The sequence below is a fragment of the Pocillopora verrucosa genome, chromosome 12, assembly GCF_036669915.1.
Source record: "Pocillopora verrucosa isolate sample1 chromosome 12, ASM3666991v2, whole genome shotgun sequence".
Taxonomy (NCBI): domain Eukaryota; kingdom Metazoa; phylum Cnidaria; class Anthozoa; order Scleractinia; family Pocilloporidae; genus Pocillopora; species Pocillopora verrucosa.
The window spans coordinates 19,588,611-19,607,937 of NC_089323.1; the positions used below are offsets into that span (position 1 = coordinate 19,588,611).

A 19,327-nucleotide genomic window follows, 5' to 3' on the forward strand; every position below is an offset into this window, starting at 1 on the left:
AGTTTTTCAAATCTAAAAAAAATTAAGAATCCTGATTGAAATGTTGGAACTGCAAATAATTTTTTTGAAAACCCAAAAATACTTTGTGATCCAATAATTTTTGTCATGAAATCCAAAAAATGTTTGAAATTGAAGTTTAATCATTTCCTGCAGAATATGCTCTGAATGAACTTGACTTCTCCTTTAAAACTTCAACTGACTGAACCTTCTTTTCAAAGTCCTCAGTAATGCTTCAATCAATTTAAAGTTTCAACATCTCTCCTGCCCCCCTGACAACTCCTCAAGCATTTGCACTTTTGAAAACTTCATACTTTTAAACACCTTCATACTAAAAAATAAATTCAAATTCCTCACCCCATCCAGGCAAGATTCAAATTCCCCAACCCTCCCAGGGGAGAAAAAGAAACATTTTTGGCCTGTTATGGCTCAATAAGAAACTAGGAATCTGCTTTATACCAACCAACCTGATGACATAATAGCATTCTAAAACTAGGAGACATATCTCTATATTTGTGGAGTAGTTGGACACTAACATCCATAGAGGCTGGATCATTTAAAAAAGTTATTAAGTGATTTCAGAAATGTAAAAGGTGTGAAAAAATTACTAATAAAAAAGATTGAGAAAATGAGAACTACAAATGCAATTAAAAACATAAAATGGACAATGAATATGTTTGAGATAAAGGAACATCCGTAATCAATGTCATGAAAAACCTTCTCTCATCAAACCCAAAAATAATGTTACAAAGTGCATGATTACATGTGTTAATTGAGCTAAAAAATATTTACATGTTTGCCTTATCCATTGAGTTAGTAGTGAAAAAAGATTTTTTCACATGAGCCCTTCCTAAATTCTGAGTGACACATGAACAGCAACCAGGGCACTTTCTTAACCCTTTACACCCAAACATCATTATGCATATTCTCCATACTGTTCTCTATAAATTTCCTAAGGTGCTGACAAGGAGAATTTATTTAAAAATCAAGAGCTTCTTTGGATGGTGGTAATTTTCTTTATTCTCATGACCTCAATGTGTGATTCAGGGATGATATTGTAAGGAGAATTTAGATGCTAGTCACCCTTAGGGGTTCAAGGGTTAAGGCAGGAAGAGAGAAAGGACCCTAGAAACAAGGTTGGGTCTTTCATTCCTGTAAAGGGATCTGATCACAATTTTTTATATGATGTTTTATTCAAAATATTTTAGTTTGAAAATAAAATCTAAGAAATGTGAGCCAGTGTAAGTCAGATATTAATCAGCTAAAAAAAACACTAAGTAAAACCCTCAAAGATTGTGAAAAAGTTACCTTGTCAAGCACCTGAGAAACATATTAAAAAACAAGTTATTTTTGTAGAGGTTTAGCTCAAGAGTACAATTTAACTTTGAACATGGACATCTGTTCTGGAATTGTTCCAAATATTTATAATTTCACACTGAGACAATCACAGTTTGTGACACAACCCAGAAGTTTATTCACTCTGCCTTCTACTTCAGGAGTGAGCTGCTGATTATGGAAAATAAATTCATATTTTTAATGGACAGATCATCCTCCACAAATGTTAGCCAACATGTGGCTGTACCCTCCCCCTCAAAGTGAAACAGCACAAGCAAGGGAACAGGAGGGAAACAAAGGAGGGTTCCCTTGTTTCCATTTCGCCTTGGCGGGGGAAGGGTACAGCAACACAAATGTCTTCATTGAAAGGCCTCACGAACGCTGGAATCTGATATTTCAAATTTGTATGTTTTCTCACGATAAATTGCTTGAGAACAACCTACACATTTGAAGATACCAAAGGTATCTTTACATCTGGAAGTGGCATCGAACAGGTCCTGAAACGTAAAAAAATCGTAATTCCTCAATCGAATACCTTTGATAACTGACGCGCATGTAAACTGCTGCTGATTATTGCCACTGGTTTTCACTGCTAAAAGTCTCTAAAAGGGATGACCACAACTTCTCCGGTGAACCAATCCCTTGAAGACATGATTAAGAGCTGAAGAAATATTGAACTCAACCCATGATTGACGCAAACGCTCCCTGGCAAGAAGTCAACCCAGTCAAAGATAACCTTTCGGCATTAATTCTGAGAGAAAGTATTGTTATGGGCGTGCGTAGTTCTAAATTATTTTGGTCACATGATGCGCGCAGTTGCCTAACAACGTCTTCTGGGGGTTAGAGGAGTACGACTTTTGTAACAAGCTAACCTTTAGATTGCGTGACTTTGGGTGACGAATCATTCCACCTGTCACGTCACCGAGACCACTGAAACATCATTATAATAGGGCTAATTATTGGATTAAAACAAACAAAAACGCGTACACAAAAACGAGAAAATGTAGATATTATTATCAAAAAGTTTATTGTTCTTAAAAAGACACTCATCAACAGCATTAAACCAACACAAGGCCTTTGAATCTCATCCAAGTCTCATGTCTAGTCTATGGCATGAAATCATTAAAATTCAAATTCCTTCATAAGGTCTAATTCGTAATTAGCATGTTTCGATGTTCCCTGTAAATTTTATTTGAAGTTGTGCAAATTGACTTTTCTTTGAAATGCTATTTCTTTTATACATCACAAAATAAGACAGGTCTGGTTATTATAATTGAATTGATGCATAAGAAAACATTATTAAGAAAACTGTAGTCATTGTCCATTGAGATTTATAATGTTGCTCTAATGTAAGAATTTTTGGATTAGTTCCAGTTCTTGTTTTCGTGCTTGTGTCACTGCTGGAGGGTCCAGTGGATTGGAAGCTCTGGATATCAAAATTAAATACATCAGTAATTAATAAAACTGAACTAGTAATAATTATCAGAAAACATTGTGAAAACCAGCTTGAAGCAGATGCTTTTCTTTTAAACCTAAATAGCAATCTACCAAAGGAGATCAGGAATCACTGATAAAAGTTTATCCTTCAGGTAAAAATCTAATAATAAATTAATAATAAATCCAAAAAGAAACAAATTTAAAAATGAAGGTTGCACACCAGGAAGAATGAAGGAAATCTCCAAATAGGAATTTACCACCCAATGTGCTCCAAGATCTCAGATAAAATTCTCTCAAACATCATCAGATGTTTAGATATTGGCTAGAGTAGAGACATTGACCTTCCATCAGGAGGTAACTCATAGCTGACAATTTTCTTTATTCTCATTACCTGCCTGGCTTAACCTCTATAAGAAAAATGCAAGGAGAATTTTCATATTGATCAATCTGGTCACTGAAAAGGTTAAAACATACCTCAGATCAAGATGGTGAGCTCCACCTTTGACCAGAAGTGCCACCAGTGTTGGTGAGACATCTTCTAACACCTAAAATATAATAAATACATTTTAAATCCAACAACCATCTATGATTCCATCAATAATGGAAGCAACAAGAGCCTTCAAATACCATTAACTTACCCCACCAGGTCTCCATGGATCCAGGTCACCATTGGAAAAAATAATATTAGAAGATGAAGATATATCTGAAAAACCATTTAATACAATAAAATGTTTTTTATTCTTGCACTACAATTAGGACTTCTCTGACCATAAAACTAGAATGAGGAAGGTTTCACAGTGACTTAAACACTAACTGAGAAACTCAGAAAACTGTGGTCACTGAAATAAGTGTGAAATACTATTGTATCAAGGAAAATAAATCCATCAAGCATGAGAAATTTTCAATACAGACAGGAATCCTAGTTTTAAGATTTGTTTTCAAGTCTCCTCTGATTAGTCATCGCACATTCTGGACTTTTTCCAGGTGTTCTAATTTTGACAAAAATTCTAGATCATTTTTAAAATCAAATACTGATATTGCTGCCATTCAGAAAGGAAAAGGAGTGGATCTATGAGAATGGGATTTGAAACAATTGTGTAACCTGATGCTTAGCATGATAGAGTCAAGATCACAAGGTCAGGTTCAATCAAGCCCTGCTCAGCATCACAATCACATGCTGTGCACAACAATTGATTCACACTCATTCCTACCAGGAGTGCTTTTGGGTGGCAGTTGAGCTTACAAAGGAAATCATGTCAGGGAGATCAAGTCAACAGCAATCATTTAACATCCCATCCAGATGAAGTGGCAAAGGGAATGGTCAATTCTTACCCTGTTTTTAGTGCCTGCCTTAATAAAATTCTTCCTTTTCAATCTAACAAGATCTCTTACTATGTATTTCAATGTCTTAAGGAAACCAACCTTTCCCCCAGAACTGTATGGGTGCCCAGTTAGGTTGAGGTATCACACCCCATTTTTTCTGGCAGTATGTGGATATCATTTCTGGAGTCCATGGCAGAGGTGGAAACATGTCTGTCTTGTTGTTAGAACCAGCTGGAAGAGTGAGCTCAGCACAAGCCTGAAAAGATGAAATATAAATCTTATTTTGACAAATTGAAACAAACAAAATTCTTGAATAGTTCAGTGGACAGGCAAAGCTTGGATTATATGTTACATTTGTTTCCTGAACATGAGCAGGCAAGAAAGGTTCATTCTTTATAGGAAATGATTCGAGAAGGAAACTTCACATGGAATAATCACTTAAAAAATCTGGTAAGGTCATGTCAGCTCATAAGCCAGCCATTATTTACATGCATATCCAATTATGATTTCATCTGGTTTCTCAGAAAGTACCCTTGCATCCCTGAACAGAAAGAGATCCTGAATAGATGAAGCCTCTTACACAACACAGTGATTCCATCAGAGTTTAAACTGGGAGCTTTAGAGATGGAGCACAGCACAAATAATACTTAGCCAATGATCCTAACTAGTTCCTATATCCCATGGAAACCATAGTTAACCCTTTACACCCTAACATCATTATGCATATTCTCCATACTGTTCTCCATACATTTCCTAGGTTCTAAGAAGGAGAATTTGTAAAACCATCAAGAACTTCATTAGTTGCTGATCATTTCCTTTATTCTCCTACCTTAAACATTTGATTCAAGGGATGGATTGTAAAGAGAAATTAGAACTGTGGACAAGCAGGATATGCAACCCAATACCTGATAGTCCCATGCAAGGCTGTCTGGACCCAGGCCACACCCAGTGGGGTCTGCACATTCAATGTACTCTGTATCTGGATCCAGACAAGTCAGTGTACCATTAGTGCCATTGTAGACTAATGCTGTGACCTCAGCAAGGCCTTCAACCTTGGATGATGCACTTGCCATCATTTTACATGCCAAGTTCACAGGATGCCCAGGAAGTGGAGCCAGGAAGTCTGTTGGGTAAGGATAATCACCCATGGCTAGGGTTGTGAAAGAATTGCGAATCCAGCCTAACATGTGAGGGATCTAAAATGAAAACAAAAAATAAATAATTGGTGAAACAATATATGGATGAGCATCAGAAGGGAAGACATACAGCAAGATTTAGGGAGACAGTTAAGCACCAATAATAATAATTATAACATCAATAAACATTAAATAATAATAATAATGATAAAAATAGTACTACAACTACTACCAACTATTACTAATTATGATAATAAACAGCAACAATAACATCAATGCTGGAATGCAGCAAAGGCACACCTACAAGAAAGCTCTAAATTCTATGTTTTTCAGGTAAAATTTTAAACAAAAATCAAGCACAAACTCGAGCCACACGCTCAAACTCACAAAATCAAGCCATGTGTGACACCAGACTGAGAGATATCAGGAGGAAATGGAAGAGTGAGACTGGGTGAGAGAGGGAGGGAAACATAACCAAAGTGAGAGGAGTAAAGTAGCACTAGTCTAGAAGCATGACCAAGATATCCGACCAGCCCATGCCCAGACCTCTGCTGTTTCAGAGCACACCAACAACATCAGACACCAACTGCTTTGGAATGAGGTTGAGTTGATTGATTGTGATCCTCACTGGTACACTCCAAGGGTCAGAGAGACCTAAGACTTTACCCTAACAACATCAACAGGAACAGAAGAATACAAAATCCTGAAGTGTGGATGCCCATTATAAAAAAAAAACAAACAAACAAACAAAAAAACATTACAACTGGAGAGCCATATGACAGCAGACCACCAAGGGAACAACTCACTAACATCAAGGATTGAAACGCGCCAATCACAGCGGTGGAAAAAAACAACCGATTACAGCGGTGCATCCTGCTTTATAAAAAGATCCTAATCCAGTCAACCTTATCACCTGATGAAGACTAGCAGTATGCAGTCAAAACATCCTGATCTACATCATAAGTGATCACATTGAGAGACAAACGATAATACTTTATTATTATAGCAATGATGTAGTAAATAGGCTAACAGATGGTTACAATGTAATAATAAAATCCTACTTCCTATGACAAGTGTTATCATAGTTTTTGAGTGAAGACCAAATAATCCTTACCTGTTCTGTTGACTTAAGTGGTTTGCAGAGTTTAAATATTTTTGAGAGTTCAGCAAGTCCTATAAAATAAAGGAAGAATTTAAAATAAATTCAAACTGAAATAGAACTCCACACCAGTTTCACTCAAGGAGAATTATTGATCTCCAAGTACAGAACATTGTGAACATCATGAACCGTCACTTGTACATGCCATAATGTAGGATGTTAAACCAGCCCCTTGTTATATTTTCAACCAAGCACATGACACTCACTGGATACCTGAGTGCATGTAACAAGACATTTAGGAAATGGCAGTAACTATTACACCTTTCTTTCTGAAAGATGAGTCAATTAAGACAGGAAGGTCTTTCTCAAAGTCTCTCCTCTAACTGAATTGTACAGCCACTTGGCCATGAAAGGTCTGGGTACTAGACTAGGCATTTAATGAGGTGAAGTATGCTTAGCACACAAAGCCTGGGTGTTTTTCTCTGATACTGATTACCACTGTGCTATCAAATAAATGAAGTATCAGTTGAATTTTTCTTACTTTTCAATCCTAGAAAATTGACTAAAGTTAATGAAAAAAAAGTATAAGCAGTCCACAGTCCTTTTTCTTCCTTTTTCCAGGCTTTGTAGTTAAGCATTTTGATTTTGACAGATATCTACTATCCTACTATTGGGAGAGCTCAACAGTATTTGTCACAGAGAAGGGGCTTGTGTTAACTTCCTTCTTTCAAGAAATGTGGTTTAATTACAACTTACATGGCAAGGTTGAAACAGAACATATCAACAAGGTTCCCTTCCCTGCCACTTGTTCAAGCCATTTCAATCTTTCATTGCAATGTCTCCCTGCAAAGGAAGCCACTGATTTCAAGAGCTACTAGGTGAACCATATAGCCACACTTGGAGACCACATTGGTGCCACAGATTAGGTAGAGGTTGAAGCCCTTAAGTCTGAGTGAGAACACCTCAAGTTCGTTGCACAGGATTCCCAAAGCCAGGGAATACTCCAACTGAGTGGTTGCTAACCAAGATATGCAGCATTTCATCACTCAAAGTAATGTTTCCAAACCTGGTGAAGTTGTCTGCTGTAGCCCAGAGCCTGTTTGTGACTAATGCCTGGCCAGAAAGAGGCGCAAGCGATTTGAAGTGGATAAAGACAAGGCTTCAAAATTCATTGAAAGATGACATGCTTGACTCCTTGTTACAAATTTCCATCAGTGGGCCCCTGTATCAAAAGCAAAAGATGTAATAGAACAAGCAGTTAGACTCAGTTGCCAATTATCAATTCACACCCGCCAATGCAGAATTCCGCAAAAATGACAACTTGCCAACTTTGAGACAAGGCAAAACCACTTGACACTTAACACCATGTTCTTCGCTAATTTCATAACAATGTCTAATAATTGTTTTTGCCCTATTTTATTTTCATTACTTTTTGATTGAGAGAGTTAAAAAAATGAGCCTCAGAGTGCATTTCCGAGGGTCTAATTTTTAAAAAATTTTCTGGGGGAGCATGCCCCCAAACCCCCCTAGGGGCTCAGGCCCTACGTGCCTTTGTTCACACCCTTTGGCCATGTATAGACCTTGGGTTTTTACACCTGCTTCTTAAACATGAATGAGCTCTCTCCACTAATTTATCAAAGTGGAATCAGCTACTTACACTGATCTACCAAATGTCTTTACACTAAAATACTTTCACAGTTTTCATTTCCTTCACCAAAGATATTTACTTCAAGGCTAATTGCAGTTGATGACATGTTTGTTACCAAAGCATCAACCATTCCATGTACCCAGTCTTCATACAAGTTATTCCAGTTACTGAGTGTAAGGTTCAGGGTAACAACCGATGTGTTCTTTGCCAGACCATCAGCCAGATCACATGTCCACTCTCCTCTCATTTCACTGTAATTGTTGAATGTAAGGCTCAGCGTAGTCAATGACGTGTTTTTCCCCAAACCATCACCCAGAACACCTGTCCACGCTTCTCCCATATCACTGTAATTGTTGACTGTAAGGCTCAGCGTAGTCAATGACGTGTTTTTCCCCAAACCATCACCCAGTCCACGTGTCCACGCTTCTCCCATATCACTGTAATTGTTGACTGTAAGGCTCAGCGTAGTCAATGACGTGTTTTTCCCCAAACCATCACCCAGAACATCTGTAAAATCTCCTCCCATATCACTGTAATTGTTGACTGTAAGGCTCAGCGTAGTCAATGACGTGTTTTTCCCCAAACCATCACCCAGTCCACGTGTCCACGCTTCTCCCATATCACTGTAATTGTCGACTGTAAGGCTCAGCGTAGTCAATGACGTGTTTTTCCCCAAACCATCACCCAGAACACCTGTAAAATCTCCTCTCATATCACTGTAATTGTTGACTGTAAGGCTCAGCGTAGTCAATGACGTGTTTTTCCCCAAACCATCACCCAGTCCACGTGTCAAATCTCCTCTCATTTCACTGTAATTGTCGACTGTAAGGCTCAGTGTAGTCAATGATGTGTTTTTCCCCAAACCATCACCCAGAACATCTGTAAAATCTCCTCCCATATCACTGTAATTGTTGACTGTAAGGCTCAGCGTAGTCAATGACGTGTTTTTCCCCAAACCATCACCCAGTCCACGTGTCCACGCTTCTCCCATATCACTGTAATTGTTGAATGTAAGGCTCAGTGTAGTCAATGAGGTGTTTTTCCCCAAACCATCACCCAGTCCACGTGTCAAATCTCCTCTCATTTCACTGTAATTGTTGACTGTAAGGCTCAGCGTAGTCAATGACGTGTTTTTCCCCAAACCATCACCCAGTCCACGTGTCCACGCTTCTCCCATATCACTGTAATTGTTGACTGTAAGGCTCAGCGTAGTCAATGACGTGTTTTTCTCCAAACCATCACCCAGAACACCTGTCAAATCTCCTCCCACGTAACTGTAATTGTTGACTGTAAGGCTCAGCATAGTCAATGATGTGTTTTTCCCCAAACCATCACCCAGACCACATGTCCATGCTTCTCCCATATCACTGTAATTGTTGACTGTAAGGCTCAGCGTAGTCAATGACGTGTTTTTCCCCAAACCATCACCCAGAACACCTGTCAAATCTCCTCTCATTTCACTGTAATTGTTGATCTTAAAAGCATCTATGTTTGCAAGTAAGTAAATGTTATTGAATACAAGGTTCAATGTAGTTACACACTCATTTTTTGCCAAACCCTCAAAGAGGTTGCATTTCCAGTCTTCACTGATGCTGCCAGGGTTGTTTATGCTCACATTAAGCTTTGTTACACAACCATCCTTAACTTTGGCAAATACAGGTGTAATTGGTGAAGAATCATCTGTAGATAAACAAACCTCTCTGCAAATCCTGTTGCCTGAAATAAAGGAATGAACATTAAACGCAAAAAAATATATCTGGTTGCTCGATAGCCTTTGAAGAGTTTTCTTTCCGTCTCCCATCACCTCCCCCTGAATGTCAATACTCAAGTAAGACAGGGTGTCAAGTTTGTTAAAATGCCTAAAAAGACAGTCAGCAACGCTATCAGTTATTCTTCCGTTCATATTCAAATTGACACATGAAGCCGATGAAGCTATGAGGAGTTTACATAGATCAGTTGCTCCACTGCAATCTAACTCTCCCCAAATGTTGACAGTTACTGAATGTAGTTTTGAAGCTGAAATGTTTTCTTTCAGGACAGGGCAAAGGAAAGCTACCTGTGAATTTCCAACCATGCCAGTAGTATCTGGATACACTGTAAAGGATGTGGTTGACTTTATTGCAGACTGTAGAGTCCCACAAATATTTTCCCAATTTGTAGGAAGCTCACCAAACACTTTTAATTGCAGAGACTCCAAAGACCTGTTTCCTAAAAAGCCTTCTTTTAACACACTCAAACCACTGTGGCTGAGTTTTCCACAAAAAATGAGTGCAAGGGACTTTAGAGAAGAATTTGCCACAACTCCTTCACTAACAGAAGTTGCTAATGAATCATGCATTTTTCCACTAACAGCAAGGCTTTGAGATGTAAGTGATCTGTTTAATAAAATCTTTCTTAAAAGTTCTGCTTCAGTTTCCGTCCATGGACCAAAAGTCTTGAGTACAATGGAAGTCAGTGGCGTATCGGCAGATAGTCCCTTGTCAAGTATGGCAACATATTCCTCTAAAATCTTACAAGGTAGTTGGAAAGTTACGGTCGTCAAGGTCTTATTTGCAGCCAAGCTGTTACTGATTTCAACAACTTCTACTGAGGAAATATTGGAACAAGTAACCTCAAGAGTAAAGGAATATGCAGTTGAGTCCACTCCGAGTACTCTACACAAAAGAGTTGTAATCTCCTCTGTCATATACATAACAGAAAAGGAAAGCGTTTGTAGCCTTGTGTTGAATGCCACGAAATCAGCTAGTAGGTCATTATTTACATTGGCCGGAACATCATCAAAAATACTTCTTATTGCCAGATGAACAGGAAGCTGTACCTGCGAAGAACTTGTGCAGGCATTCAAAATAATGAACCACTCTGTTGTTAGTTCCTCATCTGATAAGTCAATAGTTAAGGTCTGTGGAAATGGAATAAAGGAACAAAGAACCATTGCCACTTGTTCATAATTTCTACTCTCATGGAAACATTCATGAAAGAAAGTGGCCTCTTCCTCATGGCACTTGCACCAGTCCCAGTTTTTATCCTTTAGCTTCTTACCAATCTGTTCAAAAAGAACACCAGCTTCCCCACCCAGAATACCTGACATAAAGACAAACACTTGTCTGTACCTCTCTACCAAATCCCTGTAAAAGTTCAACTCAGAAAAATCAACCATTTGTTTCAATAGCATATGTGCTAGATAAAATGCAGCCAGATACTCTTGAAATGTCTTGTGAAAGAAGAAATACTCATGCTGTGGGTTAATCTTCCTTAAGCTGGCTTCCTTGAACACAAGACCAAGTTTGCGAGCTGCAAGACTCTTATGTGCAGATTCAAATTCTACCAACTCTTCTTCACGAAACGAAAATCGATCTTCTTTCAAGCATCTCCAAGCTAACTCTCCAAGAACTAGAAAACTGTCTTCAAAGTGCCTCATTAGAGCTTCGTCACTAACAACATCCGAATCATCAGCAGCACCATCGGCAGCACCAGCAGTTACCTTAAGATTGTGCTTTGCACAATATCTCCGTAAAAGGCAAATGACAATTATCTGATAAAGGTCAGTGCGACAAGATGGTAGATTTCCTTCATAACATTCAAACACGACACAGAGTAGGAGAAGATTCAATGGATTGCTTGGAAGTTCGTGCAAGTAAGAATTTTCCTGAATTGCCTTGATAAGCCGCCCTCCCTTTGGTTCATAATCTTTACCCAAATGTCTGAAGTGCTTCCTGATGTAATCATACGAATCTGCTTCTGTAAACCCTTTGATTTGCAAAAGAACATCAAAGTCCACATTCTGCTGCACTTCAATTCCTTTCTCTTGGCGAGAGGTTGCCAAGACATAGCAAAATGGTAAAATTCGCCTGTGAAGTAACTTGTCCACAGAACTTTCCGCTGTTTTAGGAAGCTCATCCAAGCCATCCAAAATGATCAAAATTCTTTCCTGGTTATGAATATCCTTGATATAACGTACTACATTTTTCGTGGCATTTTGGTCAATATCTTCAGGGAGGAGCTGATCAACAATAGCATCCATTACATCTCCATGAATGTCTCTGCATTCTAGCAACAGCACAAGTTTAAATAATGGGAAAGACGATTCATTTGGGATTGTTCCGTTTGCCCAGTCATGAGAGATTTTGAGGCAAAAAGTTGTCTTTCCAATCCCAGGGCTTCCCTCTACAAGAACCATGGCATCCTCACCTTTATTGAGAGTTCTGAAGATGTTAAACATGTCCACTTCATTACCTTCCAACACGAAGTCTGTTTTTCTCCTTGAAACGATTGACAATCTTGTATAGACATCCTTAAGGGCAAGCTTGATGGTGTTCAGCCAAAAGAGTGGTTTCAAAAGAGACCGTCTGTTGTACTCAGCACTGAGTAGTCTTCTTAACACAGCAAGTTCATGGTCTACACAAAATTGACCAAAACAAAATTAGTAAACTTCTCTGACTCTTACAAATTGCTATGAGTAAACTCATAATAGCCAGGAAGAACATTATTTGATTTCTGTGGTAATTTAGTGTTCCATTTTCACTTGACTTCTCTGAATTAAATTCGCTTAAAATGTATACTGTATGAATACATGAAACAGTAAACACCATTTTTCCCTTGTTTTCAATTCTCTTGAAGGTTTGAGTTATCCACATTCAACTGTATTAAAATATGTATGTGAATAGACTTTCTCATTTCACCATGAAAGTGTACTCATAAAACTCATTAAGGGTACTCTACATGCAATATTTGACAAAAGATCTAACCAGAGCCATGGCCAATAAAAAGCTAGTTATCAGTCATTATTACTAACAGTAACTGCAATTTATTCTAAAAACAAGTTATCACAAAATTTCTGACCACTAACTCTGTGAAAGGTTTGACTACCTTGGAGATTGAGATTTACTTAAGGGGTGCATGAAGATTCCTCTTACCATAATCCACAGCTACAGGAGCTAGCAAGCCATAGTTAGAGGAACCTTTCAAAGTAAAAGCAAACCACAAGTTTAATCCAGAACTACTCTGTGAAATGGAAAGGGATGTGCAAACACCTTATGAAGTGTTAGGTGAAAACTTACACTTGAAGCAAGTACCTCTTGTCAGTGAGCAGCTTTTAGAAAATTTAATTTGAGAAAACTGTAGTTTCATGTGACTGTAATTAAATGGTAATTGTACAGAAGTGTCACTTCCAGCTCGAGGTTGTTGTGAAACATGTTTAACAGGTTGCTATTATTAGATTGTTATTATTTTGACATTTAGGCAAGAAAGAGAGGTGTTGCATTGAAGTGCATTTGAAAGGTTTCTAAATTCTTGTTCCACACCTAAGGTTGTTTCATTTAACCAAAAAATTCCATCTACCAACATATAAATGAGACCTTTCTTATATTGCAAATAGGTAAAACTAAAGAAATTTGTTAGATGCCTAGTGTATGTGTTCCTGTGGAGGCAAATGTGTTCTTTTCCAAGTTGTAAGCAGAAACATTCAGCTGAATGCTTTCAGATACTGGACTCAGCCAAAACAACTTATTGCCCAAATTTAAACATTTTATATTAATTTGTTGCTTGCAACCAGACCTAATGTTCAGTTGCAACATAATTGTACTTTTTTTTTGCCTAGCTTTCTTTCCAAACACCATATTTGTGCACATTAGCTTTAATGCTTATTTCAACTGTTGTAACAATACTAATTTCAAATATGCATTTGTTTTAAACTTATTACTGGGTACATATTTGCATACAATGTGTAACAAAAAAGTCAACAGTTCAACACATTAAACTATAGTAATTGCACCAGTCAGGCTTAAATGTCTTTAAAAAGTTTGCTCATGAATCTGAGTTTTACTACATATTCAAACTGTTATCGTGAAGCTACAGAAGAAGTAACTCCAATTATGTATTTAGTTAATGCAATTTTGAAATCAAGCAATTCATTTACCATTGTGTAACTGTCCACAAGAGTTTTTCAACAAAAATAGTCTGGTGGTCAAAACTGGATGTGCCAATAGGTAAACTTCATGTCTCATTTAACTGATCAGAAAGATGAATCTACACAGAGGGGATAACATGGAGATTGTCTCCAAAAATGCATGTAAAGTACCAACCCATATCAACCCTTTTGTTTTCATGAGCTAGATATGAAAGAAAGAATGTGGATTGGATTATTCACCTCATGCTCTCACAATTTACCTTCAGAGTCATGAATAGGCAACTCTTTCCTGAGTCGCTTGTGAGGCTGATCTGCACTGTCAGATGCTGGTCTCTTGTCTGAAAAATATACATGCACCAAAATAAATTAACAACGATTGCCAACAGCATGTAGTGTCAAGTAGATCATGATTGTGGTTGTGGTAGTGGTAGTGGAGGAACCACATATATCATTAGAATATATTGAATTTCCTATTCAAAAGAAGTTCTCGTAGACCTAATAAATTCAAAATTTGATATTGGTAAAATCAAGTGAGATCCTAGTGTCATAACCTTTTAAATAAGATTCTGTAATTGGTTCCCTTCTCTAACTTGAAATGATTCTTTGTTTGACTAAAAAAAGTTGTTACAGATTGCAAATGAGACTACTTTAATCCATATTAATTGAAAAAATGGGACCAGAGAAGAAAGAAAAAATTCTCCAGAGTAAATATCAAAAGACCTGAAACGGGTAAACAAAACATACAGTATATGTACAAGCTACAGAGGTCTGATAATAAAAAAATATATGAACATTATTACACCTAAAACAAAAAAAATTGAATAAGTTAAAAGAAATATGCACCAATATTAGCAAGAATTAAAGCACATTCCAAAATTACTATGCATAAACTGTTTAAATTTGTTTAAATGAAGAAAATTCAACCAACTTATATTGAAACTTTAGACTGAGGCTAATCAATATCTTGCAAACAAATCACTTCTAGCATTGTCAAGACTTAAATAGCCAACACAAGCTTACTCAATGTTACAACAAGTTCTGTCCTGGTCAGAAACTTTGCATATATCTTAAAACCCTATGGTACTCCACTGTGAAAGAGTGATGGATGGTGTACAAAAAAACCTATCAACTATTTTTGGAAAAGATAATTTGTCTTATGTAACTTTCTGTTGACTAACCTCTAAGTGCAACTCTCTCAAAGTGAACTTTCCTTGCTTTGTACTCTTCTATGTCCATTGTTGTTTTCAGCTTCAGCTCAGTCAGGTTATGTTCCTTCAAGATCTTTTCAGTCACAAAACAATTTTGAACCATTTCACCAAGACGACCAGATGAATAATCTGTCCACAATTTCTCCAAGCTTTGGAGAGACTCACACTTTACTGTTATCACCAAACTTCCAACAGAGACACCTGTAATAATGACCCTTATTTCTCTCAAGTAATCCTTTAACATATTATAATCTTCTCTTGACTGTGGTCGTATGGTCCTCAGGTAATTCCTAGCAATTGAGGTCAAGACTCTGTGTGCTTGACAATCTTCTGTTCCTGAATGAGACACACTTCCCTCTTTAGGTGACACAGCTCTGGTTGTAGTCTGCATATTGGTTTCTTTAGGTTTCAATTCTTCTGCATCAACCTTAATGTTCAATTCCTCATCTGTTAAATAGTAACAAACAGTCAAATTTAATCCCAGGTTATGTTTTTTTATCACCTCCAAGTTATTTGACAATTAAAATATTATTTACAAGTAGGTATAACAATATCAAACATACAGAGCAGCAATGAATAGCCAACTCATAACATTTTTCTAGTTTTTTTGCTTAGTACGGATGATTAAGGTACTAAAAGAATTAAGCTGATTTGATCAGACTTATTTATTTTGCTTTTTTATTCTTTTATTGTTCTTGCCCATTATAAGCCTGAAAACTTCATATTTCTTTTATCTCTTCATCTACATCTGTGCTGAGGAATTATTCATAATGAAATAATCAGTTAAGAAGAAGATAAGTTGATAAGATGAGTAGTCCGCACCAAGTACTACGGTTCTAACGTACACGCGCACTAACCAAATGAAGAACAAGCTGTGATGAGTTGTCCGGACCAAGTACTACAGTACTAGCGTACTAGCGCACTAAACATGCTGTGGTGAGTGTCTGTACCAAGTACTACGGTACTAACGTACTAAACAAATAAACATGCCGTGGTGAGTGTCTGTTCCGAGTACTAAGGTACTAATGTACTAAGGCACTGATCGAATGAAGAACAAGCCGTAATGAGGTGTCTGTACCGAGTACTAGGGTACTAACGTACTAAGGCACTAAACAAATGAAGAACACGCCGTGATGACTTGTCCGTATCCAGTACTACGGTACAAACATACTAAGCAAATAAACAAGCCATAATGAGTTGTCCGTACCGATTACTAAGATACTAACATACTAAGGCACTAAACAAATGAAGAACAAGCCATGATGAGTTCTCCGTATTGAGTACTACAGTACTAACGTACTAGCACACCAAATAAATGAAGAACAAGCCGTGCAGAGTACTACGGTACTAATGTAGTAAGAAATAAACATGCCGTGGTGAGTGTCTGTTCCGAATACTAAGGTACTGCAGTACTAAGGTACTTAACAAATGAAGAACATGCTGTGATGAGTTGTCCGTACCGAGTAGTACAGTACTAACGTACTAAGCAAATAAACATGCCATGGTGAGTGTCTGTACTGAGTAATTAGGTACAGTCGAACCTCGATTATCTGGACTCGGTGGGACTAGGGTAAATAGTCCAGATAATCGAGAGTCCAGATAATCAAAAATATGAATATTAATGAGACAATTGAGTTATGATCGTCTCGTGTGTTTACATAACCCATGCTCATCGAACTGATCAAGCATGACATTCCCTTAGCAACAAAACAATGCTGAACCAATCAAAATTGAGCTGAACGCATTAGAATGCTTCTTGTCTCTTTTTGTCTCCGAGCGCTCGATCTTTCGAGAGCAGAGCGTGTAATGTGCTGTTTTAAACACAATTTTCCTGCCTTTAACATAATTTCTGAATTTTTTTACCTCCTAAAGTTTTTAACATCTAAGGTCATTAATATTCATGAAAAAAACGGGACCAGAGAAAAAGTCCGGATAATCGAAAAGTCAGGATAATCGAAAAGTCCGAATAGTCGAAAAGTCTGGATAATCGATGTCCGGATAATCGAGGTTCGACTCAAGTGTAGTGATACTACGGGTGTTGGACTAGTATACTGAAGTAGTGCGCTCAAGTCTGGCCAAGGGCATACACCTATTTTAAAACATAGGCATGCTATGCATGCAAGAGTTACTTTTTTGTAGGGTGGGTGGATTACTTAAAACATTGTGAGTGATGTCTACATTCTTACAAAAGGAGAGAAGAATATTAATGTGAGAAAGAACGAAAATGTCGAATTACCTCACTCACAGGTATTTTGTGGTAGATTATGTGTGTTTTGCAAATAAATGTAACCAAAAATAAACTGTATTGGTGCCACGGATACCTGTTAGCACAAAATGCAGACAGCAGACAGCAGACCGGATACAAAATATAGACTGCAGACTGCAGAGTGCAGAGTGGGTACAAAATGCAGACTAAGAATCTGAAGAGTTTTTACGTCTGGTATATAATAACATGTCATCTTACAGCTTATGTGACCCGGCCCTGTCCTTGCATGACAACGTCAATCATCATCAAGATAACACGCGTGATCAGCATGTGAACACCTTCATTGGATCACAGTTAGTTGTCATGGTGTTGAGGGATAACACGCGTGATCAGCATGTGAACACCTCATTGGATCACACTTAGTTGTCATGGTGTTGAGGGCCCAATGACCTCTGGGTACTATTGCGCAATTTTTCCATTTTGTGGCGGAGGAAAAAAAAAAAAAAAAAAAGGACGACAAAAAAACAAAGGCATTTTATGACTGGGCTACCACAGGTATCCCAGTAACAAGGCATAAATGTCTTAAATAAGGCTAAACGACAACACGTCATGTACATGAAATACGAGAATCGAATGAAACCTCAACCTCCCCCTGAAATCTTACTCTCCCTGGTCCTATGTATAACTAGACCCTGTAAGCAGGGAAACTGGGATACCTGGATGGTACTGGATCCTTGGAATCAACTGTAGTGATACTACGGGTGTCGGATTAGTATACTGAAATAGTGAGCTCAAGTCTGGCTAAGGGCATACACCTATTTCAAAACATAGGCATGCTATGCATGCAAGAGTTATTTTTTGTAGGGTGGGTGGATTACTTGTGGTCTACATTCTTACAAAAGGAAAGAAGAGTATTAACGTGGAAAAGAACGAAAATGTCAAATTACCTCACACACAGGTATTTTGTGGTAGATTATGTGTGTTATGCGAATAAATGTAACCAAAAATAAACTGTATTGGTGCCACAGATACCTGTTAGGTACGTGATACGTGATGAGTTGTCCGTACCAAGTACTACAGCACTAATGTACTAAGCAAATAAACATGTCGTGGTGAGTGTCTGTACTGAGTACTAAGGTACTAACGTACTAAGGCACTTAAAACAAATGAAGAACAAGCCGTGATGAGTTGCCCGTACCGAGTACTACAGTACTAACGTACTAAGAAATAACCAAGCCGTGATGAGTTGTCCGTACCGAGTACTACACTACTAACATACTAAGAAATAAAGAAGTCGTGATGAGTTGTCCGTACCGAGTACTACACTACTAACATACTAAGAAATAAAGAAGTCGTGATGAGTTGTCCGTACAGAGTAATACAGTACTAACGTACTAAGAAATAACCAAGCCGTGATGAGTAGACTGTACCGAGTACTCCAGTACTAACGTACTAAGAAATAACCAAGCCGTGATGAGTTGTCCGTACCGAGTACTACAGTACTAACGTACTAAGAAATAACCAAGCCGTGATGAGTTGCCCGTACCGAGTACTACAGTACTAACGTACTAAGAAATAAACAAGCCGTGATGAGTTGACCGTATCGAGTACTACAGTACTAACGTACTAAGAAATAAACAAGCCGTGATGAGTTGCCCGTACCGAGTACTACAGTACTAACGTACTAAGAAATTAACAAGCCGTGATGAGTTGACCGTATCGAGTACTACAGTACTAACGTACTAAGAAATAACCAAGCCGTGATGAGTTGTCATTACCGAGTACTACAGTACTAACGTACTAAGAAATAACCAAGCCGTGATGAGTTGTCATTACCGAGTACAACAGTACTAACGTACTAAGAAATAAACAAGCCGTGATGAGCTGTCATTACCGAGTACTACAGTACTAACGTACGAAGAAATAACCAAGCCGTGATGAGTTGTCCGTACCGAGTACTACAGTACCAACGTACTAAGAAATAAACAAGCCGTGATGAGTTGTCCGTACCGAGTACTACAGTACTAACGTAC

The 19,327-nt window shown here is 37.9% G+C and overlaps 2 protein-coding genes across 3 annotated transcripts in view; both read right to left on the reverse strand.

Moving 5' to 3' along the window:
- The window catches only part of LOC131795874 (uncharacterized), a 32,733-nt gene that overhangs the window by 3,126 nt on the left and 10,280 nt on the right, over positions 1–19,327 (reverse strand). Inside the window, exon 1 of one of the 2 annotated variants that reach the window (XM_066159594.1) lies at positions 1,868–2,069. The exons of the other annotated variant lie outside the window; for it this stretch is intronic. The gene's annotated coding sequence lies outside the window, so the exon portion shown is untranslated. Of the gene's footprint in view, positions 1–1,867; positions 2,070–19,327 lie in introns of those variants that run through there. 2 annotated transcript variants of the gene reach the window in all.
- The window catches only part of LOC131799926 (uncharacterized), a 61,349-nt gene continuing 47,110 nt past the window's right edge, over positions 5,089–19,327 (reverse strand). Inside the window, exons 7-13 of the mRNA XM_066159576.1 lie at positions 15,059–15,535; positions 14,141–14,218; positions 12,889–12,933; positions 7,985–12,370; positions 7,084–7,549; positions 6,343–6,401; positions 5,089–5,288 (exon numbers count right to left, since the gene is read on the reverse strand). Coding sequence (XP_066015673.1) covers positions 8,004–12,370; positions 12,889–12,933; positions 14,141–14,218; positions 15,059–15,535 — 4,967 coding nt within the window. The 3' untranslated portion in view covers positions 5,089–5,288; positions 6,343–6,401; positions 7,084–7,549; positions 7,985–8,003. The remainder of the gene's footprint in view (positions 5,289–6,342; positions 6,402–7,083; positions 7,550–7,984; positions 12,371–12,888; positions 12,934–14,140; positions 14,219–15,058; positions 15,536–19,327) is intronic.